Genomic DNA, 21722 nt, shown 5'->3' on the forward strand with positions numbered 1-21722 from the left:
CGATGAAGTTGGATCACCGGACCCTGAAATGTACTTGTAATTAGAGTTTACTGGTCTATTCTTGGCATCAAGGAGGAATCGAGCTACATTTTATATAGAGTTTGCAACAACGCAAATTTGTCACGGAAAACCGTTTCCCATATTTTCAACAGCCAGGGGTTGAGCCCGCCCACACGGGCTCGCAAAGTAAATCTCCTGTTTACACACAGAATCAATATCTGGTAGGTTATATGCGTGGGAGAACTGTTTATCGACATTTATAAATACTATTCTATTCTAGATTTAACTTAAGTATAGATGTAGGCGTGTAGGATTATTTCTTCTCAGGGATCAATCCCAGTTTATATAAGCTTATTGGCATTGTAAAAGCAGTGTTGGCCTAGTGGCTTCAGCGTCTCTTCCCTGAGGTCGTAGGTTCGATCCCAGGCTGTGCACCAATGGACTATCTTTCTATGTGCGCATTTAACATTTGCTCGAACGGTGAAGGAAAACATCGTGGGGAAACCGACATGTTTTTGACGCAAAAAGTCGACATACATTTTTTTGTTGAAAATTACATAATTTTCTATTCTAAACCACTCTTAATCGTTAAACTTTACGGTCTTTATTTTCGTACAATACTATTGTTGTATATTCTAGATAACGTTTCAAACATACTTCACTTTATTACTCATACTTTTATGACGTAGTGGGTAAGACAGGCTTTAAATCGGGTAAATTTGAGTATCCCCAAATGGTATATATGGTTCAAGGACAATGATGCCAATTACTACAACCTCGGGTATTGCCAACCCTTGTGCATATCAGAGCCTCGTTGCCGATTTCGTAGTCCATCTTTATTTACCTGGCTTATATACCAACGTCATCCAAAGGCTTGGAACTGCAGTAAAACAAAGTTTTTTGTTGAATCAACAAACACGTTTCACATCCATAATACAATGCGTTTTCGATACAAATATAAAATTGTGCAACTTGCACTGGAAAATTACAGATTGTTGACGTAGTTGAAACCGCAAAATGCATGTGCTAATTATGCATCACATCACTGATGGCCATATATATATGTATAATAATTTTGGGCTGATATGGCCATCATATTGTAATTAACCAAGTCGACTTAGGGTCCTACAAGAAAAGAGCGTACCAATTCTTAAAAGGCCAGCATCTCAAGAGTTTAATCTCTATAGAGAAACCTTCGTCAATAATTATTCTTGGTATTCACTATTAATTATTATATCCGATATCCTAAGTTCTTCAATACCCAGTAATTGGTAGCGCACACGCATATTTTTAGACCATAGAAATAAAAATAATAAAAGCCACTTTAATTCATATAAAACTTACATTAAATGGATGTTAGTTTTGTTATTATAATCGTTTTGTCACTTAATCTACGTTAGTTATTATTATTTCCATTTGTGTTCTGCAGTATGGCCCCCTGGTAAAGGCCTGAACTTTCCACTGGGATCAGTTCTTTGATCCATCCATTTCTTGCCAGAAACCTTTATGATGTCGTCAGCCCATCGCGTGGTCTTTTAGTTTGTTTTCCCTGGGTGTCCAATTATCTGTACACATTTTAACACTGATTGAAATATTTATTAAGACAACGTGAAATTCCGAATGAACAATTGGTGAAATATAAAGTTCAAGATTTCAATTTATAACATATCCTGGTGCATACTTTATGTGTTACACGCCTACGCTGCCTTAAAGTAGCTTGTTTTATGATTTATTTAATTAATTTAGATTCCGATAGGCGACCATGACTTTTCAATATATTTAAATGTATATATTATTACTTTGTTGCATATACAGAAATATAGTACAATTTAAATAAGTAAAAAGGACAAGGGCAACTTGCTTACTTCGCTTTCGAGCGATTTTTTCCAGGCAACCACTGTGAGAAAAAAAGATAACATAAGGTGAAAGGTGAAAAGTGAATGGGACATTAATAAAAAAATCATTAATCACGATAATTTGAGATCAGTTAGTACGAAAGTTAGAAAGTATAGTATGATTTAGAGGAAGATAGAGAAGGAGCTAAGCGGATGGGGACGGAAAGTGAATTCCATAGCCTCAATGCCCATCTTAAAGGATTCTCCAATAAAGAAAGAGTTATGTAAAGGAATTTTAAGGATATAGTTTTTGGCAGAACATAGGCTCTCTTAAAAATTTGAATTTAGTTTTTGAGGTAGGAAGGAGTTTTATTTAAAAAACAATAAAAACAATTCCTTCTTGATTGACAATGTAATAATTTACAACTGGATCTTTGAGTACAATTTCGACAAATTTATTTGAATATAGATGGAACGGAATTCATCTCCATACAATCGTAAAAATAAATTAATGGCGCTACAACCTTTTTGGGCCTCGGTTTCAGATTTCTGTATCTGTTTCATGATCCTCACGATGGTTTTCTTCACCGTTCGAGCGAATGTATAATGCGCACATAGAAAGAAACTCCATAGGGGCACATCCGGAGATCGAACCTACGACCTCAGGGATATGAGTCACACGCTGAAGCCACTAGGCCAACCTTGTTGTCATGATTTTTACAATAAGAAATAAACCTACCGTCATTTACCATTGTTCTCTTTATTTTGCAATACAATATAATTACTAATTAATTCCTCTCATTTAAATTAATTATGTTTAATCAGCATTTAATTAATATATATATAATTAATGAATAATTATGTGATAGCTATCTAATCCGGCTTTGTTCGCACCTGCTAACCCTGCCCCTTTCGAATAATTTTCATATGTTTCTGTAAGGTTGTATAAAGTCATACAAGACTATTAGAAGAAGACATCACTGTATGATTTACGAAAAACACAGTAGTAGAACAGGGGCAAATACACCCATGAATACTCACTGACCTAAATCGATTTGCATAGTAGTACGTGGTGAAAAGTGCCTTAAAAACCCTCAAGTGATCAACGACGGACGTCGAGTTGATTATTATTTCATATTTTGCCTCGACGTCCGTTGATAAAACTCAAATTAATCGAAAACAAAATTGAGGTGACATTATTCATTGCGTTCGTGGCAGTTTGCGATGAAAGTGAAGTTCTGTGGTCATTAATCCAATTTACTTAAAGCTATTTCTTATTAAATAAGCAATTACGTAACTATTCTAGCATAGACAATATTGAGACCTAAACATTTAAGAACCAAAACGTCTTTCCACAATATATTGTAAATTAGCATAATAATTATTAAACCTATATCTGTATTCGTGAGAATGTTACAAATTACTCTGTTCGTTGGTTCATTAAGAATTTCAAGCACGTCGGACTCGAGTGGGCCTTAAGTATTCAGCGACATAGATCTTTCGGAGTTCTCTGTGATCTGTCACCTCAAGTATTTTACACACAAGTCACATAGTTAGCTCAAAACATGCAGAAAATTACTAAACTTAATTGCTTAGCGATATTTTGCATATATACAAGACAGATACAATTTTTTAATTAATTTTATGCTCTGTGAAGCTTGTATGACATGCCGATATGCGCGTCTAATAAATTAACTGGCTAGCTGTAATTTGTGAAGGTTAAAACAATTTTCCCGCCATCGTTTCGTGTTTAGCCATAGACTACAACACAATTAATATTGTTTGTGAGAAACTAACTGTAGATGAGGCATTCGAATTTTAAACATTTAATCGAATGCCAACGTTCTATTGTTTTTCAAACCAATTATTTATAATAACAGTTATCTATGTACTTTCTCAATGGCCAAGAGCACAAACATGGTTACGAAGACGTTGACCCACGTGACGTCATTGGAGGCTGTTTTCATTATAGGCAATGATTGCTTTCATCAGCTCGTTAATAGCCGAGATAGGTTCTTGAACTATGATATATTATTGATAGAATAATGGCTCAAAAATATGTTCATGTATGAAATGGTGGCATTTTATCGAAATTATTATTTAGAGAAATTGCTATTTAGGAAACAAAAATATGTCTTCAACAGATGATACTTTATATTAGCTATCGAACTTTGTCTAAGTTTATAATGTATATTTTCAGCACCGAGCAGGGTTTGTTTGTGCCTAGGCCAAGTGAGACAAAAAGAGTTACTTAAAACATATTTGACTTCTGAAAATGTCGGAAAGTATGCCCGCAACCATGAGTTTACAATTGATCAAATATACTCAAGAAATATTTCACTGCGTAGAATTTTGACATATTTTTTTGAAAGTGTAAGTCGTAAGTCGTGCGTTTGAACTCTGACAATAGATTTTCCTTTCACTGTAATGTGAAAACGTGAGGGAAGGCATTGTATTAGGGCATCAGCTACGTGTCTCAGGCACAAAAGTCTTGCAGAAAATCCAATAAAGGAGCGTGATTGTGTGTATTTTAACTTAACGTTTACACTTGGTTAAGTCTGTTATTTGTTTTGACCGTCTGTCATGACTCATACATGACAGTAGTATGACATATCGATATTTAATAACCTCCATATTTATGAAAAACATATGCCGTGAAAATCATAACTTTTAAAAAAACCTTGCAACCCTTCTACCGTAAAAAGTGAGATCCATCTGACGTTCTGTGTAAAGTTATTACGTAATTAACCTAACAACATCGTATAGACCATATCAATACTACAAATGTTGCGAGAATGCCATGTAAAATGCCATTTAAAAGACCTGAGTGGATTGGCTCGTTCTTTTTAACATACCTATTTTAACATGAGCAGTGTTGGCCTAGTGGCTTCTGCGTGCGACTCTCATCCCTTAGGTCGAAGGTTCGATCTCCGGCTTTGCACCATTGAACTTTCTTTCTATGTGCGCATTTATCAGTCGCTCGAACGGTGTAGGAAAACATGGTGCAGAAACCGGCTTGCCTTAGACCGAAAAGCTGACGACGTGTGGCAGGCACAGGAGACTGATCACCTACTTGCCTAATAATTTGACAAATGATCATGAAACAGATACAGAAATCTGAGGCCCAGTACTAAAAAAAGGTTGTAGCGCCACTTATGTAACCTAACATTAGTTGAGTTACATGTACTTATTTCACATAAGCAAAAACAAAATGTAAACAATCATCCCACACTTGAAGTCAATATGAGCCCTTTTCTTTTTCCACACCCATAAAACTGTAATTAACCGTTCTCGTTTCCGATAATGTCCAATAATATAAGTGTCACTTAGATTTACGAACTCTTCAATAAGTCAAGTTAGTTTTTTGTTAATCCACCGTTGCAACCCCATTTACCCCTAATGTTATCTTATTTGTAACTCATGTTTTAAAAAATTAAAGCCAGTTGTTACTCAGCTTCAAACAAAGTGTTTCATTTAACATAATATATCTGAACATATCCATACAAGAACCGCCACCGAACTTCGCCACTGATTTATTTATGTTTATTTTAAACTCTATTCATAAACTAAATCAGTTTTTTAACACTGTCATTTCATGTGTCATTTTTCTCTATCATCTCTCTGTCATTAATTACCTAATGTTGAAAAATATAAATGCTCCACTTAGCAGTCTTTATGTAAAATTACCCCGCTTCACATTAAACAAACCCATAGTATTTATTAGCCCAAATAATTTCTGCAGTGCACTGACCCAGTTGTATGACGTCAATAATAATGCTTCTTCAATTTCGTTCTCATAAATCGTATCGCAAGCTCGGCATTTTATTAAATATTAAGACGTATACAAAACATATCGAAATGCTTTGTAAGAACAATGATATTATAATAATAATTATTATTTATTTGCAAGGATGTGGTACAATCTAAACTTCGCACATTCTGTCACACGTAATGGCGTGCAAATTTGTCTTAAAAGGTAGAATTGAAGTTACAATTACATTATGAGTCAATTCTTATATTATTTTAAAAAATCAAAATCATTTATTCATATAGGTACACATTGTACACATTTAACGTCAAAAAAGAGATATATATATATATATATATATATATATATATATATATATATTATATAAATATATTAAAATGCTACTAATTTTACATTTACTCTGAGAAGAACTGGCAATAAACTCTCCGCCACTCTTTTGTCACTACATCATCACATTCTTAAAATATATTATAACGTTATCAAATTACTAATATTAATTATAATGTTTCAAGCAAATAATGATTAATATAATAATATTTTTTTCTAAAAGTAGTACATTAAGTAGATTTTTAAAATCTCTAATCGGAAGATCTTTTTTGGTAAATTATTATAAACTTTGATTGCCATACAAATGGTGTTTTTCCTACACAATTCCAGATAAATTTTTGGCATTGCCAATTTCTCCCCATCTACTTCGACAGTGGTCCATTCCGGTTGACTTATAAATATCTACGTTTTCGTGAACGAATAGGGACATTACTAAAATATACAGACAGGGAAGAGATTATTAAGAGAAGGAAACAAGTATTTTCTTAATCTAAAATATGATTTGTTCCTTCCACCTATATTAAATAAAAATTAAAGTATCTACTACGATTCTAATGTGGGTACAGTAAAACAGTTTGATTTTGCTAAGTACATTATCGTGAGCAATACAAATTGACACGTCGGGAACAAGACTTCTAAAGGAGGTTTTAGTTTATATTTAGTTTTTTTTTGGTTGCTTGTTTAGTTAGTTCCTTGCTAGTGTTAAGTTTGGTAGGTAGAAGGATGTTCAAATAAATGAAACTCTTTGTTTGAAGCTGGTATCAGCTGGCTTTAATTGTGTAAAAAATGAGCTTCTAACATAAAATTAGGGGTAGTTGCGACGCTAATAAAAAACCAACTTGACTTATTAGGGTTCTTAAATCTAAGTGACACTTATGTTACCTATAAAGAATATATGTGTCGACCTATTGGACATTATCGGAAACGAGAATTTTATATTATAATTTATGAGTGTAGTAAAAACTAAAGGGCTCATTTTGGCTTCAAGTGTGCGAAGATTGCTAACATTTGGTGTGCGTTTTAAACTTATTTTGGGGGTTTGAGATGTAAAGAAATAATTCTATTTCTTAGATAAGATTCTTTATATTATTTAATTATATATTACGTGTTAACTGATGTTTCATTTAATTTGTTTGTTAGCCTGATTTGTTTTTGGCCTGTCATTTGAATTTTAATACTAAGATTTTTTTCTACGTAGCATAGACAGAAATACGAGCGTCTGAAGATGATGACAAAAACTAGGAATTGAATAGTATTTCTTGAACACGGCTTAGGTGAATTACATCTTTAACGTTTGCATTTGAAATAAACTATATTGCTTTATATTTTAAGGAAGCACAGTTCGCTCGTTGTATCGATTTATTCAACAAGCTACGTCTTAGACGGAAGAGCATTCAAATAGACTCCGATCAAATTGATTTGGTTCTCAAAGAGAATCTTTATGCTTTTCTTATCAGCCGTGACCTTTGCGCTTTAGATAAATGGAATGAATCATTTTACGATCGAATCACATTATCCAGTTTCCCGAAATGGCTTTATGATTTATTTAAGTGGGTGTTTAATATAATTAAGATAAGATAATCTTTGGTCTAGTGATTTAACTATTTTTTAAAACGATAACCTATTTACTTATATGGAAATTACGATTACATTTTTATTATTAAATTAAGCGTAAGCTAAAAGACAAAGATTATAGAACAATGCCAAAACAATAATACTATAACTTAAAACTACTATTACTTAAAGTTTATAGTCGCACTTTCAGCGAAAACGCGAAAAGGGCACAGTTTTTTTTAGGGGGGCAAACGAGCCTACGGGACGCTCAAAAAGGGCAGTCATTGCAGCCCATAGACTCCCATTTTTTGTGGCTGCTTTGCCGGCCTTTGAGAGAGGAGTTCACTCCAAAAAACATGACACAATGTATGGAAATAATTAATGTACTGCAAAGATTAACGGACGTTTTTAATTGTCCGTTGAGTGAACTGACAAAAGGTTCGCTTCATGTCAGTTCCTATACAGTAAGAAATAGTTAGACTTTTTGTAAATAATTTAACTAATTACTGTTTATTGTTGTGTTTGTTTTGTTTTGTTTGTACATGTAGTTACCGCATTGGAGTAATCGGTAATGGTAGCTTATGTTAAATAATAAATACGTCCAAAGTGTCGTTTTATATAAAACTAAGTTGCTAAGTTGAAGGCCAAAGAAAATCGATTATGTTAAGTGTCATTGACAGATGATAAACGGAATAAAACTCGAAAAACACTCTTGAACTAAATCCACTTGGAATATTAATTTGACCCTACAATGATTGATACGCGCTGGTTAGAAAGTCGAGACGACATAAGAGGTTTTCCGTTTTATAGTATGAAAAATATTATCTCTCATTTATAATTTTTCCCTTGTTAGCTTGCTTATGTTCTTATATGATTGATGTGTATTTGTATGAGTGTAAAATTTCTGATATAATTTTATGCGTACACATTGTTTTAAAACTTATAAATAAATAAATAGTAACGAAATTAATCCACTTTGATTAAAATCGTCTTGCATTGTAATAATAATAAATCCTTTATTTGCATATTTATAACAAAAACAGCACAATCAGTTTCTGTAAAAAGTTACGGTCTAAAATCTAAATTATTGCTTGAGACAATTAAACGGCAGTGATCTGTACCTACTAGGAAGGTGATTAAATAGTTTGATAGCCATGGCATTATTTTTTAATACATCGTGTATCACTGCAACTTTCAGGCACCCACAGCCGTGTTGGAATTCTCGGTAGATGTAATGAAAAAAAGGGGGTTGGAATATAAAACAAAAGACGCAATTTGCTTTCGTATCAATCTATAAGATGTTATATGTACATTGTACATAGAAATATGGTAGGTCTCCGTGCCTCAGTTAACCAGAGCCGAGATTTATTCAAGGGGAAAAGTAACTGGTTAAAAATGACTGGGCAAAACTAAAAACGGCAGTCCCCTCTTCTTTTATAGAATCCAGAAATTTCCATGGCAGGGCTTGCGAGTGAATTGCCGGCCTTTTAAGAATTGGTACGCTTTTCTTGAAGGACCCCAACTTGAATTGGTTCGGAAATACTTCAGTGCCTGGTGCCATATAGTGATGTGCGGCAAAACTGCCTTAAAAAACGCTCAGTTGTGGAACGACGGACGTCAAGGGGATACGGCTGGAATTTCGTATTCTACCTCGACGTCCAATGATGAAACTATCCCTCTGAAATAATTGTGGCTTTTGAGGTACGTAAAAAAATATACTGCCACACGAATGTCTGCCCTTGCTCTATTGTTCTTACGGCAAAGACAAAAAATCCTTCGCTGCAGAATTTCACTTCCTTTCATGTCATAAAATGTCTCCAGCTGCGTCTGTAAACACGATAAACTTAAAAACTACAGATTTTTATGATTCATCACTTATTATGGTTTTAAACAAAAAGTCTTTCCAAAATAGATGAAATCCACGCAAGCTGCGCGCGCTTGTTGCATAATTAAATTAAAGTCTATTTTTATTCTAATTGAATAATGCAACGTATGATGCAAGCCTGTCTCGGTTCTGACGTGCATAATAGAAAATTAATCAGATTACGTCCGAACCGAGAACTTAACTGTCTCAACGATTATATTTATTGTTACACATGCAGAGATGTTCGGTTCAATCCCGGTTGAACGTGCAAAACAACAAGCGTACTGCTAGGATTGTCCCTGTGATTGGGGTTTAAAAAAAAAAGGAAAATAGTAATTAAGATTCACAAAATATTAGAATATAAGCAAAATGTCATTCACATGCACCCACACACTCTTTCATTCACTCATGCATTTAGGCGTGTTGGAAACAAACAAAGAAAAACGTGTGTGTACGTACCTACTTATGTACACGTGTTAATAGTTTTCTTTGGCTCAACAAGATAAAATCTTTTCAAAAATTTTATTCTACGTTTGTAGAACAAACGACACTAACAATAGAAAAAACTAAAATGCTAACTTCAGGGTGTCGGTGTTTTGTGACGGTGTGCGCGCGCATCTTAAAAATTTACTCTCATAATTTTTCCCTAACGCGCCAAAAGAATACATACGTATAACTTTAAAAAAATATGATTTAAAAATAAGTTAATGGAAGCCACTATTAAGTTTGTCATGGAAGAGCTGAGAACACAGCTATTATTTTACTAGAAGAGGTTCCCAAATCTCACACATTTATAATGAATTGTCAAATTAATAAACCCATTTTTATTTATTTTATTTTAAATGTGTGTGTGTGCGACGGAGGATGATACTGAACTGATTAAGTATTATACTCTCATCTCTTGATGGAAAATTCTGACTTCACAGGAAGTAATAGAGTCACAGCCAGATAGGGTAGGTACAAGGCTATATTATAAGGGTATCGTAATTCTTAAGAGGCCGGCGACGCACGGGTATTGTGCACAGGGATCCTGTGATATCGCGATATTCCAGGTCGGACTTCCGTCTATGAGCGTGAAAAAGAAGGCACTTGAATATTCTCTCGTCAATTATAATATCGCCTATATCTTTACTGTGCCTTGAAGAGTTGGGCTCACAAGGAATGTAAATTAAAGACTGTTAAATTCCTACCAATCTAGTTTATAAATAAGTTAGCACGGATTGTCTCTAAGAGTTCGGTATTTATTATATTATCTGGACCTCTGTTGACTTAGCTTGACTTAGCTAAGATTTCTTTTAATAATTGCGGTAAATAATTATTCAGAGCAGTGTTGGCCTAGCGGCTTCAGCGTGCGATTCTCATCCTGAGGTCGTAAGTTCGATCCCCGGCTATCGCTCGAACGTTGAAGGAAATATAGGAGGAAACCGGCTTGCCTTAAACCCAAAAAGTCTACGGTGTCTGTCGCGCACAGGAGGCTGATCACCTAGATTTTATTATTACCATTACTTGCCTATTAGATTGACTGATTGATCACGAAACAGATACAAAAATCTGATTATTTAGTTTAATTATCACAGTAAATTCATAATTGTAAAAGTTCAAAGCATTTTGATGTATAATATTTTTGAAACTATGTAGATTAAAAATTATTTAAAAGGCAGTTACAGTATTTGGCTGCTAATCGTCGAAGTGACCTGAATTGTATCAAACCACGAAATCATGAAAACGTAATTTACAACTGACATTATTGCCACAATAATAAGGCCACAAATATTTAACGAATTTTCCAGAAATATTCGACCTGGGTTCAGTGCGCGGGAAAGTAGTTCATCCAGATATAGGCCGGGTGTAAGTCAAAACAGATGCACGCTTTGTTTGTTATGAACGAAACTGCGTTTCAGCTTTTATTAGCTTCTAGGTTTCATTCAATTTTATATTATACCAATATCTAGCTTGGAAATATGGTAGTCCAGCTCCATAGGACAATAAAACTACACAAAATCAGTTGGTTGCAAATCTAGTATATATATATATATAGGTTTATACTTATATATTTTTTTTTAAAGAGATCAACTTTGACGTAGCTCACACACTGTTTAACTGTATGTTAATTAAGTTTTATAAATAATAATGTAAAATTTATAGTTGCAATATTTGTATATATGTGACAACCATGTATAACATAACAATTTAATTATCTGCTGCATTGTTTTTATGTTACACCATGTGCCTAGGTATTTTATTTAAGTATAGCAGTTTTGTTTTGTTCTGGGTACATGGTCTTCACATATAATTATCAAATCAATTTATACAAAATATTGTAAAAACTATTTTAAAAGAGTAAGTATGGAGTTTCTTGCCCATTCTTCTCCATATAAAAATAACCTTCCAAAAGGGGCTTTTTTTATTTTTAACTTGTAATTTTGACTTTCAAAAGTGCCATTTTAATAGGCCTAATTGAAATAAATGATTTGACTTTGACTTTATATGAATTCTTGGCGGAGTTTTAAGGTGAAGAAAAGTCCTACGCATCTAAAGGCTTTGGCCTTTTGTATGTTTAATTTATTTACCATGAAAGTTGCAGGTTGGAAGCTCATTTCAGTAGCTATCCTATCTTGGTTGATAGAGCTTTTTAATTTCCCAAACATCCAACCCTAAGCTGTGGGATTGTTAAATAATTATCTATTTAAAATATTTCCTTTATAATAAAATCAAAAGTAGCTTAGTTCCAAAAATATAATTAACGATTCACGTAAAATATAATCGACGAAAGTCTTACGATATCGTTAACGCAAACTTAACTAATCCGTAACAATTTGTACGAGTTTATTTACGTAACTTTTTGTTTCAGAATGCCGGCGCTCCGGCTTTTGGGGCGAAAATGGCTGGCAGCCTCAGATGATCTCGTTTTCCCAAGTATATTCGAACTTCTATTTCGATTCGTTTGGTAAGTTTGTTTTGGTCTTTATATATACTTACTATTTCACGTGGTTTCACACGGTTATAACCCGTGCACTTTATAAATGCACGTTTTTCAATTTTGTTCAAACTTAAATACAATATATGAATGAATTATTTTCAAACAACTTTTATATGCTCTACTGTAGTGAATGCTACAGTAAAGTTCAGTACACCATCAGGTGAAACACATATCTAAACTATTTTACGATAAAACTGATATTTCTTTAAATATAAGTCGTAACTATCACTTTCAAAGTCAAGTAAAATAAATGGCCCGAGGAAGCATCCTTGCAAAACCATAATAAATTTTAAGTCACGCAGTTTAACAATTAAATGAAATTAGCACATTTATACTTAGTTGATCTTTTGCCCTCAAAGTAGATTCTAAGTATTAAGTTACGGAAAACATTACAAGGTCTTGTATCATATTCATATTGTTTTAATATGACCAATAGAGCGTAATAACTGGTATACCGCAAATTGTATTACGGTTAATGTTTAATTGCCCTTTCTAAACGAGTTGTTGTGTTCAGTTTAGATGCTTATAATTATGCCGTTTCTTGAGGCCGACTGTGTCTGACGCACGTACTCAATTTACGGATTGGGTATTCTCACGATGTTTTCCGATACTGTATCAGTTTTCACACATAGAAATCCGTTGTTTGGTTGTCCGGTTAGTCTGTTTTCATTTAGTATAGGTAACTGGTGATGTGATTAAAATGATTAATTAAAATTATGTTATGAATAACCCCTCTCTCTTACTTTTATATATCTAGAACATTATGTCAAACGATAATTATATCGTTTGACATAATGTGTATGAACACTGAAAAATTTCAACTTGAATTCGTATGATATTATTTTCACCACCAAATCCCTTTTTGATTAATAAAGGTTAACATAAAAAACCGGTTTTCTATTAAAACGCCGGCAACGCACTCGCGAGGCCTCTGGAGTGTCCGTGGGCGGTATCACTTAACATCAGATGAGCCTTCTGCCCGTTTGCCCGTTCTATGAAAAGAAAACATAAGTAATTTTATAAAATTTGTAAAGGCTAAATCAATAAAATGAAGACGTCTTATGGACGGAACACGTGTATAAAGTACTTTGCTTAATTTACAAGCTTTTAGATATCTGTCAAATTGTCAATCTTGAAAAGTGTTGTAATAATCAAAGGAGTTAGGCTAATGAGAAACTAAAAGCCAATCAAAGCCTTGAAGTGCCATAATAATAACGAGTTATATTAACACGTGTATGATTTGTTGCGAATAGATTTTGAATAGGACAATCTAATGGGTTGGCTTTAATTACTTAAAGAAAAACATATAATGGATAAAAACGCTGTATGCTGTGTGTTTATTATTTGTCTATGTTAATGATTTTAATAAAACTTGGACTGTAATGGATTAAATCAAAACAGATCATCTCGATATAACTTTAAGTTTCCAAGATATTTGTGGACCAACATATAAACACTTAGGAAATGCACCTGCTTGGGAGCCTAAGTAGATATAAGGATTCGGGAAATAAAGTTAGTACAAGCAGTGAATATACATACATCGTAAAACAAATCCAAATGTGTCCAAACAATATATTCTTTAAACCCTTGGGTTTAAAATCAAAGTTATTTTGCCATTTATAACAACTTAAATCACAAAAGCTCAAATTAAATTCAAAGGCTCCATTCGAAGTTAAGGTTAACGGCACCCCAAAGCATATTAAAATCTCAATAAACAATAAAAGTTTATTAATGTCCAATAAAGTCAATAAGGCTTATTGTAGGCAGCATCTGTTGGTCCACATTTAATGCCAAGTGCTTTGTTGGCATAAACTTGTATTTAAGTCAATGGTTGTGGAACCCGACCCACGCCAGAATCTCTGGTATTCAGAGACTGGATGAGCAATACCCACTAACAACTGGGTGCCTGCATGTTGCACCACCATGTATTTTAAAAATTGTTACCTCACGGCTATTAAACTATTTAATTATCTTCCCAGAAGTTATAGATCACTGCCGTGTAATTCTTTTAAAGGCAAGGTGCTTATATATAAGGAGAACATTTAGAGTTAGACTATCAGTTTTGGCAACACACTACACTGACTAACACATTGACAAATTGACAACAACAACAATAATAATTTATTTATTGTAAGAATATGGTACAAAAATATGTAAGGTGGTACAATCGTAAGTTCGCATATTCTGCCACACACAATGGCGCGCAAATTTGTCTTTAAAGGAATTTTACATTATAAATAACTTAACTGATCTTATTATTATGACATATGCATATTATAGTGACATTTGCATGCCTGTTTGTATTATTATTATTATTAATCTGAATGTACATTTTCTTTCCAAATAAACGTTATATTTGTTGGTTTTAAAAATAAGAGAAGTTAGACCGCGTTACAGAGGCTCCGGGTCGCTCTTGCATTCCTCCGGGCCCTCTAATCAATACCTTTAGGAAATAGAGATTTTTTTAATGGAAAATGTAAGAAGTCCAGCGTAGGTTAAGGAAGCATGACCACACATAGTCCGAATAGAACTATACAAATTAAAATGTAAATTGTGATAAAGTTCATGGTAAGGTCACCCGAGGTGAGTGTATATACGATATCATATATCACGCGACGCACAGATTATTAAAAGCTATCTAAAAATAAACACAGCTATTAATAGAAATGTTAACTTTCACATTACAATTCGGTCATGACCTTTCTCAATTTTGATTGCTTCATAATGTATTCTAAATTGTCATCACTTGGTTTTATTGGCTTCGATCAGCGGTTGGAATGGAACGTAGAGTTATTATGAAATAGAGTACCGACAAACCAGTGCTGCCACAACCGTTTAGCTTTCTGTATCAGTTTCGTTATTTGTTTTTTCTAATAGGTGATCCAACGTTCTGTGCCTGGCGTCGACTTTTTGGGTCTTAGGCATGCTAGTTTCCTCACCATTTTCTTTCACCGTAGGAGCACATAGACAGGAAGTCCTTTGGTATCGTGATTCGAACCTACAACGATGAGAGTCGCGGTCGACAACCACTAGGCCAAAACAAATCGGCACTAGATCAAAATTGTATATTGTAAAGGTTTTTGTTAAATTGTATTTGGTAAAGTAAATTAACACTCATATTATTAATAGACAAAAACTGTGAACTTTTAATCTCCTGGTTATTTTATTTCTGTAATAAATAAATAAATTTCGTAGTCACTCTACGCTGACCAAGGGAAATTATTCAATTGTACACAATTGGCCGAAGCGCGTTAGCGTCCGGCTATTTTAAAGAACATACAGAAAAACTTCAAATTCTGATTGAGTCTGGCTTAAATAACTGTGTGTACAGCATTTGACCTAGTCATATAGTTTGATACATGTTGCGATTTCAAAATCTTACACCAAAAAAACAGGGGCGCTACAACCCTTGGTCATGGTGTTAGAACACCCATCTGTCGTCGACGTTTTGAGTAGTTTCAAAAAGCAATTGTAAAAAATAGAAAGAAAAGTACATTAGTGCACAGTCGAACTTACCATGTCAGGAATAAGAGATATTTTACAAATACATATTATTTTAATACATACGCCAACCAAACATTGTAAACATGCTTACATTATTTATATTGGAGTCGGACTTGCAATCCCATTGAAAATACTACAAGACACAAAACAGACATTATTGCAATCTAAATAAAGATACTAAAGTAATATGTTATTTGAGAAGATTTTAATACCATTTGATATTCATCATAAGTTGAGAGAACGTATACAATTTGTAAATTTTATTCTTATTAAGTATAGATACTTAAATACATATTTATGAATATTAAATATGTACCTAATATTATAAATATTGATATAAAATATAATATTTTAATATATTATATTTTATATCAATATTAACCCTTGCACTTTATATTTCATGCTGTCATATAGCCTATTGAGAAGTTTTATATCTATAATATATATATCTCTATCTCATCTCTATATATATATAGAGATGAGATAGAGATATATATATTATAGATATAAAACTTCTCATTCCCATACTTCTCCGAAACCGCTTGACCGATTCTTATGTTTTTTTATGCCTATTCATTAAGTCGAGAATCGGCTTCTATCTATATTTTAGACCCCAAAGTAATAAGGGGTGGCCATCCCAAAAGATTTTTTTTATTTTTTAGATTTTTTTCCATACAAAAATACATACAACCCCTAATTTTCACCCCTCTACGATCAACCCTTATTTTTATTATTGTAGATAGTTATTTTTATTGAACTAAACAAATGTTTCCTAGAAATAATATACATGGCCAAACAAACGTTTGCCGGGTCAGCTAGTAATGTTATAAAACTTCTAAAAATAAATCAGTGGCGTTACAACCTTTTTAGGTCTGGGCCTCAGATTTCTGTATCGGTTTCATGATCATTTGTCAATCTAATAGGCAAGTAGGTGATCAGTCTTCAAATTCTCAAGCGACCGTGTGGTTTTATTATTATCGTCCCTTGCGAATATATAACCGTGGTTATTACATGATACAATGTATAAATAACTCAATATTCATGACATTGAGGTAAAGATAGCACGTTACTATGATCATGGGCGACATTTATAGGAATATCTATTTTAATATGCGTCAGAGTTATAAAAATTAATTTCGAAATTCTCGTATTAAATTGTTTTGCCTTCAGTGTTTCTGAAAACATTTTGTCAAACAACTGAAGATTACTTGAAACTACCATCTTAATTCATAACGTAAATATTCAACCTTCCGAGACTAATCCCTATCCCCGAATTTGATCCCCTGCCTCCAATAATTATTTCTGTGTATAATTAATCAAGCAGTGAAGATTAACATCGTTACAAAAGCGGAATATCTTTTATCACATAAGGAATAGGCTAAAACTTGAGGCATAGATATAAAATGTTATAATAATAATAGACTTTTCAGATACTTTTACATTTAACACATTTATATTTCTATCTCCTTCTTTTAGGTGTCTGTGTGCCCTTTTTTGGCAAAGGCCTCCTCCAAATCAAGCCATTCCTGCCTGCACTGTGCCACTCCCTGCCCATCTTTTTTGACGTTCATATGTTACCATTAACATTGTGTTACCTATATGAATAAATGATTTTTGACTTTGTACCACCTGCTGTTTCCTCCTTTGTCCTATGCATAGTCTAAGTTGTCTTCCTCTTTTTCGTTTATTATAAAATGTTATAACACCAAGCAAGTTAATATTTGTACGTTGTCCAAAACAGGTTGGTACTCATCGCTTTGGTAGTGGAAGTACTGTATCCAGTGACATGGCAGTGTCAGACGGAGGGCTGGACGGGTGGAGCGTTTGTGAGGCTCTATCTTTGCGGGAATCTGGCTTTACAAGCCAGTCTCATGCTGCTTCTCTCGGCCCTGGCCCAGCAGTCCGCAAAGGGCACCATCACAGACACCGACGCGCGAAAGCTGGTGTCACCTTTATTATTACTTAAGTAAGTAAGTTAATATAGAAGTCTTTGCAATGACATGATATAAAACCTTTTTACCACGCTTACCACGATTTCTGAAAAGCACAGCTATGTAATAAATTCGTGTACATTAAACATATTTTATTTTAAAATTAATATAAATTTGTCACTACCGTTGGTCCAAGGCAATGTTCATTTCATAAAGGAATTTTGCAAGTCGATATTGCATTGCCCATCCATGGGCGGAGACTCCTGTCAGTTTGCGGCCTGTTATATAATAAAATTAAAAACCTCATACAATTTTACTTAGTCACACCTGGTGCTAAATTCTGCTTTTCGATCTCAAGCCTAGGGTCCTACATTCGTTACCTGTTTAAAAGTGTCAGTGGAATTGGCGAAGAAATTAGTCTTCGGGACTTTATTCGTCGGATTCCTTAGATTTTGTTCATCGAGTTAGATATATACCATATAGGAATACAATACAGATCAACTTATATTTATAACTTTCAGTACATGAAAATACCTCAGTATATAATTTAAAAATTCTTTAGTTTTTTGCAAAGAAAGCAAAATGCAGATACTATTTTGTACTCGCCATTAGAGCATGTAATTAAAGTATAATAAACATTGTGTTACATGATACTATCTACTCAGACAAGAATTTTAAGTACCTAATTAATATACAGTATATGTGTATAATTTACATTCTTATTTATAATTAAATGTGATATATATCTATGTGAGTATATATATCTGTGAAAAAAATTCTGTCATTACGGCTTAAACACAATAAGGCAGAAAGAGACGAAAAAAGGAAGTGACTTTAAAGTAGCAAAAAATTTAAAATCCCGCTAAAATCAATAAAATCGGAGCTTTCATGAAAATTATTGGAAAATCCGGAACAATATTGCCTTTTGAGAGCTTCCCTCAGATTGTTTGGTTGAACGCGTTCTCGTAATTGAAAAATTCTTTAGGCTGGATTATTTATTTATTGGGGAATGGTATAAATATATCACGCAAAATCAAAATCAACATAAAATTCAAGGTTCCTAAAGGTGTCCGGTTATCATTGTATTTTATGGGATACCGAAAAATGACATGGAAGATGATACCGTGTCCCTAATTGATCGTTTATGCAATAAATTGATGTTACTTGATATTCCTTTGCTTGTCACTTACAAGAATAATGTAATTTTTTTAGTATTAATCATTTTAATCGCTTTGTTTTAGTTTCCGTAGATCAGAACTATATAAAAAACGTGTGTGTACTTATGTACACGCCTTAGAAGTTATACTTCTTTGGCGTTTAATTTTCTTCGCGCATTTTAGAGGGACGTTTCCCACTTCGAATTGCATTTTTCTTGTCCATTTTAATGGTCACTTCCAATTGAAACGATATAATATGTATTAATCATGTTATTTCACAATAAACACTAGGTTTTTTATCACATTGGAACTGTTTACTCGTATAGAAATCATTATTTTGGTTTAAATAAACACGACTCTGAAAAACACTACACCATCACAGACAATGTAACTTGTCGATAAAATAGAGCAAGCGCCAACTAGCGGCCCAGACTGTTTTACCGACGTTTGAACAGATATTCAGGGTGTTAGTTTTTTGCGCCGGTGCGGTGTGCGGGTGTCAGTTTTTGTGACGGTGTGTGCATCGTAAAAATTTACCCTCATCATTTTTCCCTAACGCGCCAAAAGAAAAATCATTGTCTCTATGGCTTAGTATTTAACGCTCGTGCTCGTAATTGATGATTCGACGTCTGGCGAATACCTCGTCGTTAGTAGAAACTAGGCTGGGTAGCCGCTTGCCTTAATCAACGAAATAACTAGAAATTGTCTTGGGGTAGAAAATAGGGTTTTTTTTTAAATATAAGATAAACCTTGTTTAATCTTAAAAGTCAAATTTCAAAATCCTTATAAAATAAATAGTTTAAAAAAATACAACTACTACAAAAACGAAATGAAAACATTACAACAAACAGAGCGTTAGATTTAGTTAAATTTTATCCATTTTCAAGAACACTTTCCGACGCTAAACAAATGACTTCTATTTTTAACAAATTGATTATGAGATCTTAATATCAAAAACTATAATATTACTTTATAAAGTATTACTTACAGAATCGTATTGCCCATAAATAAGTTGTTATCACGAATATCTGATTAGTAAATTGTCGGATAATATAGCCGAGGGTTTTGCTTTTATACGGGCGCGTTATGGACATGCCATGAACCTTATTCATAAAAACTATATCAGATTAATTGCACTGATTTATCTGATTGCCCTATCTGTCAAATTGTGTATAACGTAATGAAAAAAGGGCTTTTTTAAATCAGTTTAGTAACGCTTAGTTTATTAGGGGGATCTTATGGAATGATGAATTTTGTATTTCGTATTTTTCTTTCAGAGTATTTCTAGTGCTACCGGAAGTGGCGTTAAACGTGATGGGTACTATGTGGATGTACTGTGACGTCATCGAGTGTGACGTAACGGACAAATTCTCCAGTATTGTTGTACAAAGTAAGCCATGCTTGTGTGAATCAGTTAACACGAGTTTCTATTTGCTAAGTGATAACTGGTATTAATTTCTGTAGAGAGTGGGGAAACATTGTGTAAAGTTTTTCTTTAGAGACATGTTATTTCCTCGGAAGTCAACCCTGGAACATTGAATACTGAAAAATAAAAATAAATAGAATATTTAATTTTTGAGTTAAGTGTCATTAAAACGAGCTTATACCCCTAGCGTATGATTCAGTCAAAACTCGGCACTAAGTAAGACTTTCGTAATTCAAATCCGATACTTACTTTTAGTCCGTTGTAATTTTATGTATTTTTCTAGGTATAGTATTATTCAACTGGGTGCAATTAGCACTCACAATATTCGGGTTGTTCATGGTCTTCGACCCCCTGGGGTCAGTGAACTATGATGAGATGCTGGACACGCCGAACCAGGCCCGGCATCACAGGAAGGTCACGGGTCTCTGGTCCCGAAGATTCCGATGGGCATTCTGTTGGTTAAAAAGAGACGAACATGGGAAGGAGGCTTTTCAGCAAGTCGCTGGTAAGAAAGCATTTTTGTTTACGCTTTTTTGAATTTGTAAGTTTTACAAAGGATTTAGTTCACGTTGAATGCCCAACAGACTTAGAAAAGCTGCGCAGTGTAGACCCACGTAACTATAAATTCGATTATAAAACTGTATCTGTCTCGAGCTAGACAACCGGAAATTAAACACATTGTATACGGCTTATAGGACGCTATTTTCAACGAAAGAACTGTCATGCAGCTTTTACCTATTAAGAGCGAGAGAATTGAGTATATTTATCGCAAACTATTCTACTAGTGCAGTTAAATAAATTATCTTTTATTAAATTAAGGTTCGAAGCTAGAATTCTCCTTTTAAAAAGATCTTCCTGATCTCTTTATAATGTCGATCATATTCAAATTAATAGCCACTGAGATGTTCCTTTAACCGCGAAAATAGGTAGCAATCACTAGGAGCTACGCTGAATATTAATGATGTTCCATCAATTCGAAACCACATTATTTCCTTACCCAACTTCGCTAATTGTTCTGCGTACATGATTGTGGCCGCATGAATAAGATATTCTATAATTGCCAGCCTTGGTTGTCCCATAGAAAAGTCCATGATCTAATACCGGCAAATGGAATGGCCTTAAATTTCTTTGGAGTTGGAGATGACGGTGTCTTCCAAGTCATGGACTGTTTTTACGTTTCCGGATCGTAATGGTGAAGCCATGTGTCTTCCGTAGTTATGAATCGAGCCTAAACCAAGATCCTGTTGTAACCGGAACAGATTTGTGAAATTATGTGAAGTTCTTCCTCGCACACCATAGGCAACCATAGAAATGGGAGGAGCATTAACCCATGTTACTTTCAAGTCTTGAAATACCAGCTCTGTAGTAACATTCA

The 21722-nt window shown here is 33.8% G+C and overlaps 1 protein-coding gene across 5 annotated transcripts in view; it reads left to right on the plus strand.

Moving 5' to 3' along the window:
* The window catches only part of LOC125054465 (diacylglycerol lipase-beta), a 55333-nt gene that overhangs the window by 17904 nt on the left and 15707 nt on the right, over nucleotides 1–21722 (plus strand). For all 5 annotated transcript variants that reach the window (XM_047656383.1, XM_047656382.1, XM_047656385.1 and 2 more), the window contains exons 2-5: nucleotides 12201–12296; nucleotides 17575–17799; nucleotides 20199–20311; nucleotides 20631–20852. In XM_047656383.1, coding sequence (XP_047512339.1) covers nucleotides 12202–12296; nucleotides 17575–17799; nucleotides 20199–20311; nucleotides 20631–20852 — 655 coding nt within the window. In that variant the 5' untranslated portion in view covers nucleotide 12201. The remainder of the gene's footprint in view (nucleotides 1–12200; nucleotides 12297–17574; nucleotides 17800–20198; nucleotides 20312–20630; nucleotides 20853–21722) is intronic.

This window comes from Pieris napi, chromosome 12, assembly GCF_905475465.1.
Source record: "Pieris napi chromosome 12, ilPieNapi1.2, whole genome shotgun sequence".
NCBI classification, from domain to species: domain Eukaryota; kingdom Metazoa; phylum Arthropoda; class Insecta; order Lepidoptera; family Pieridae; genus Pieris; species Pieris napi.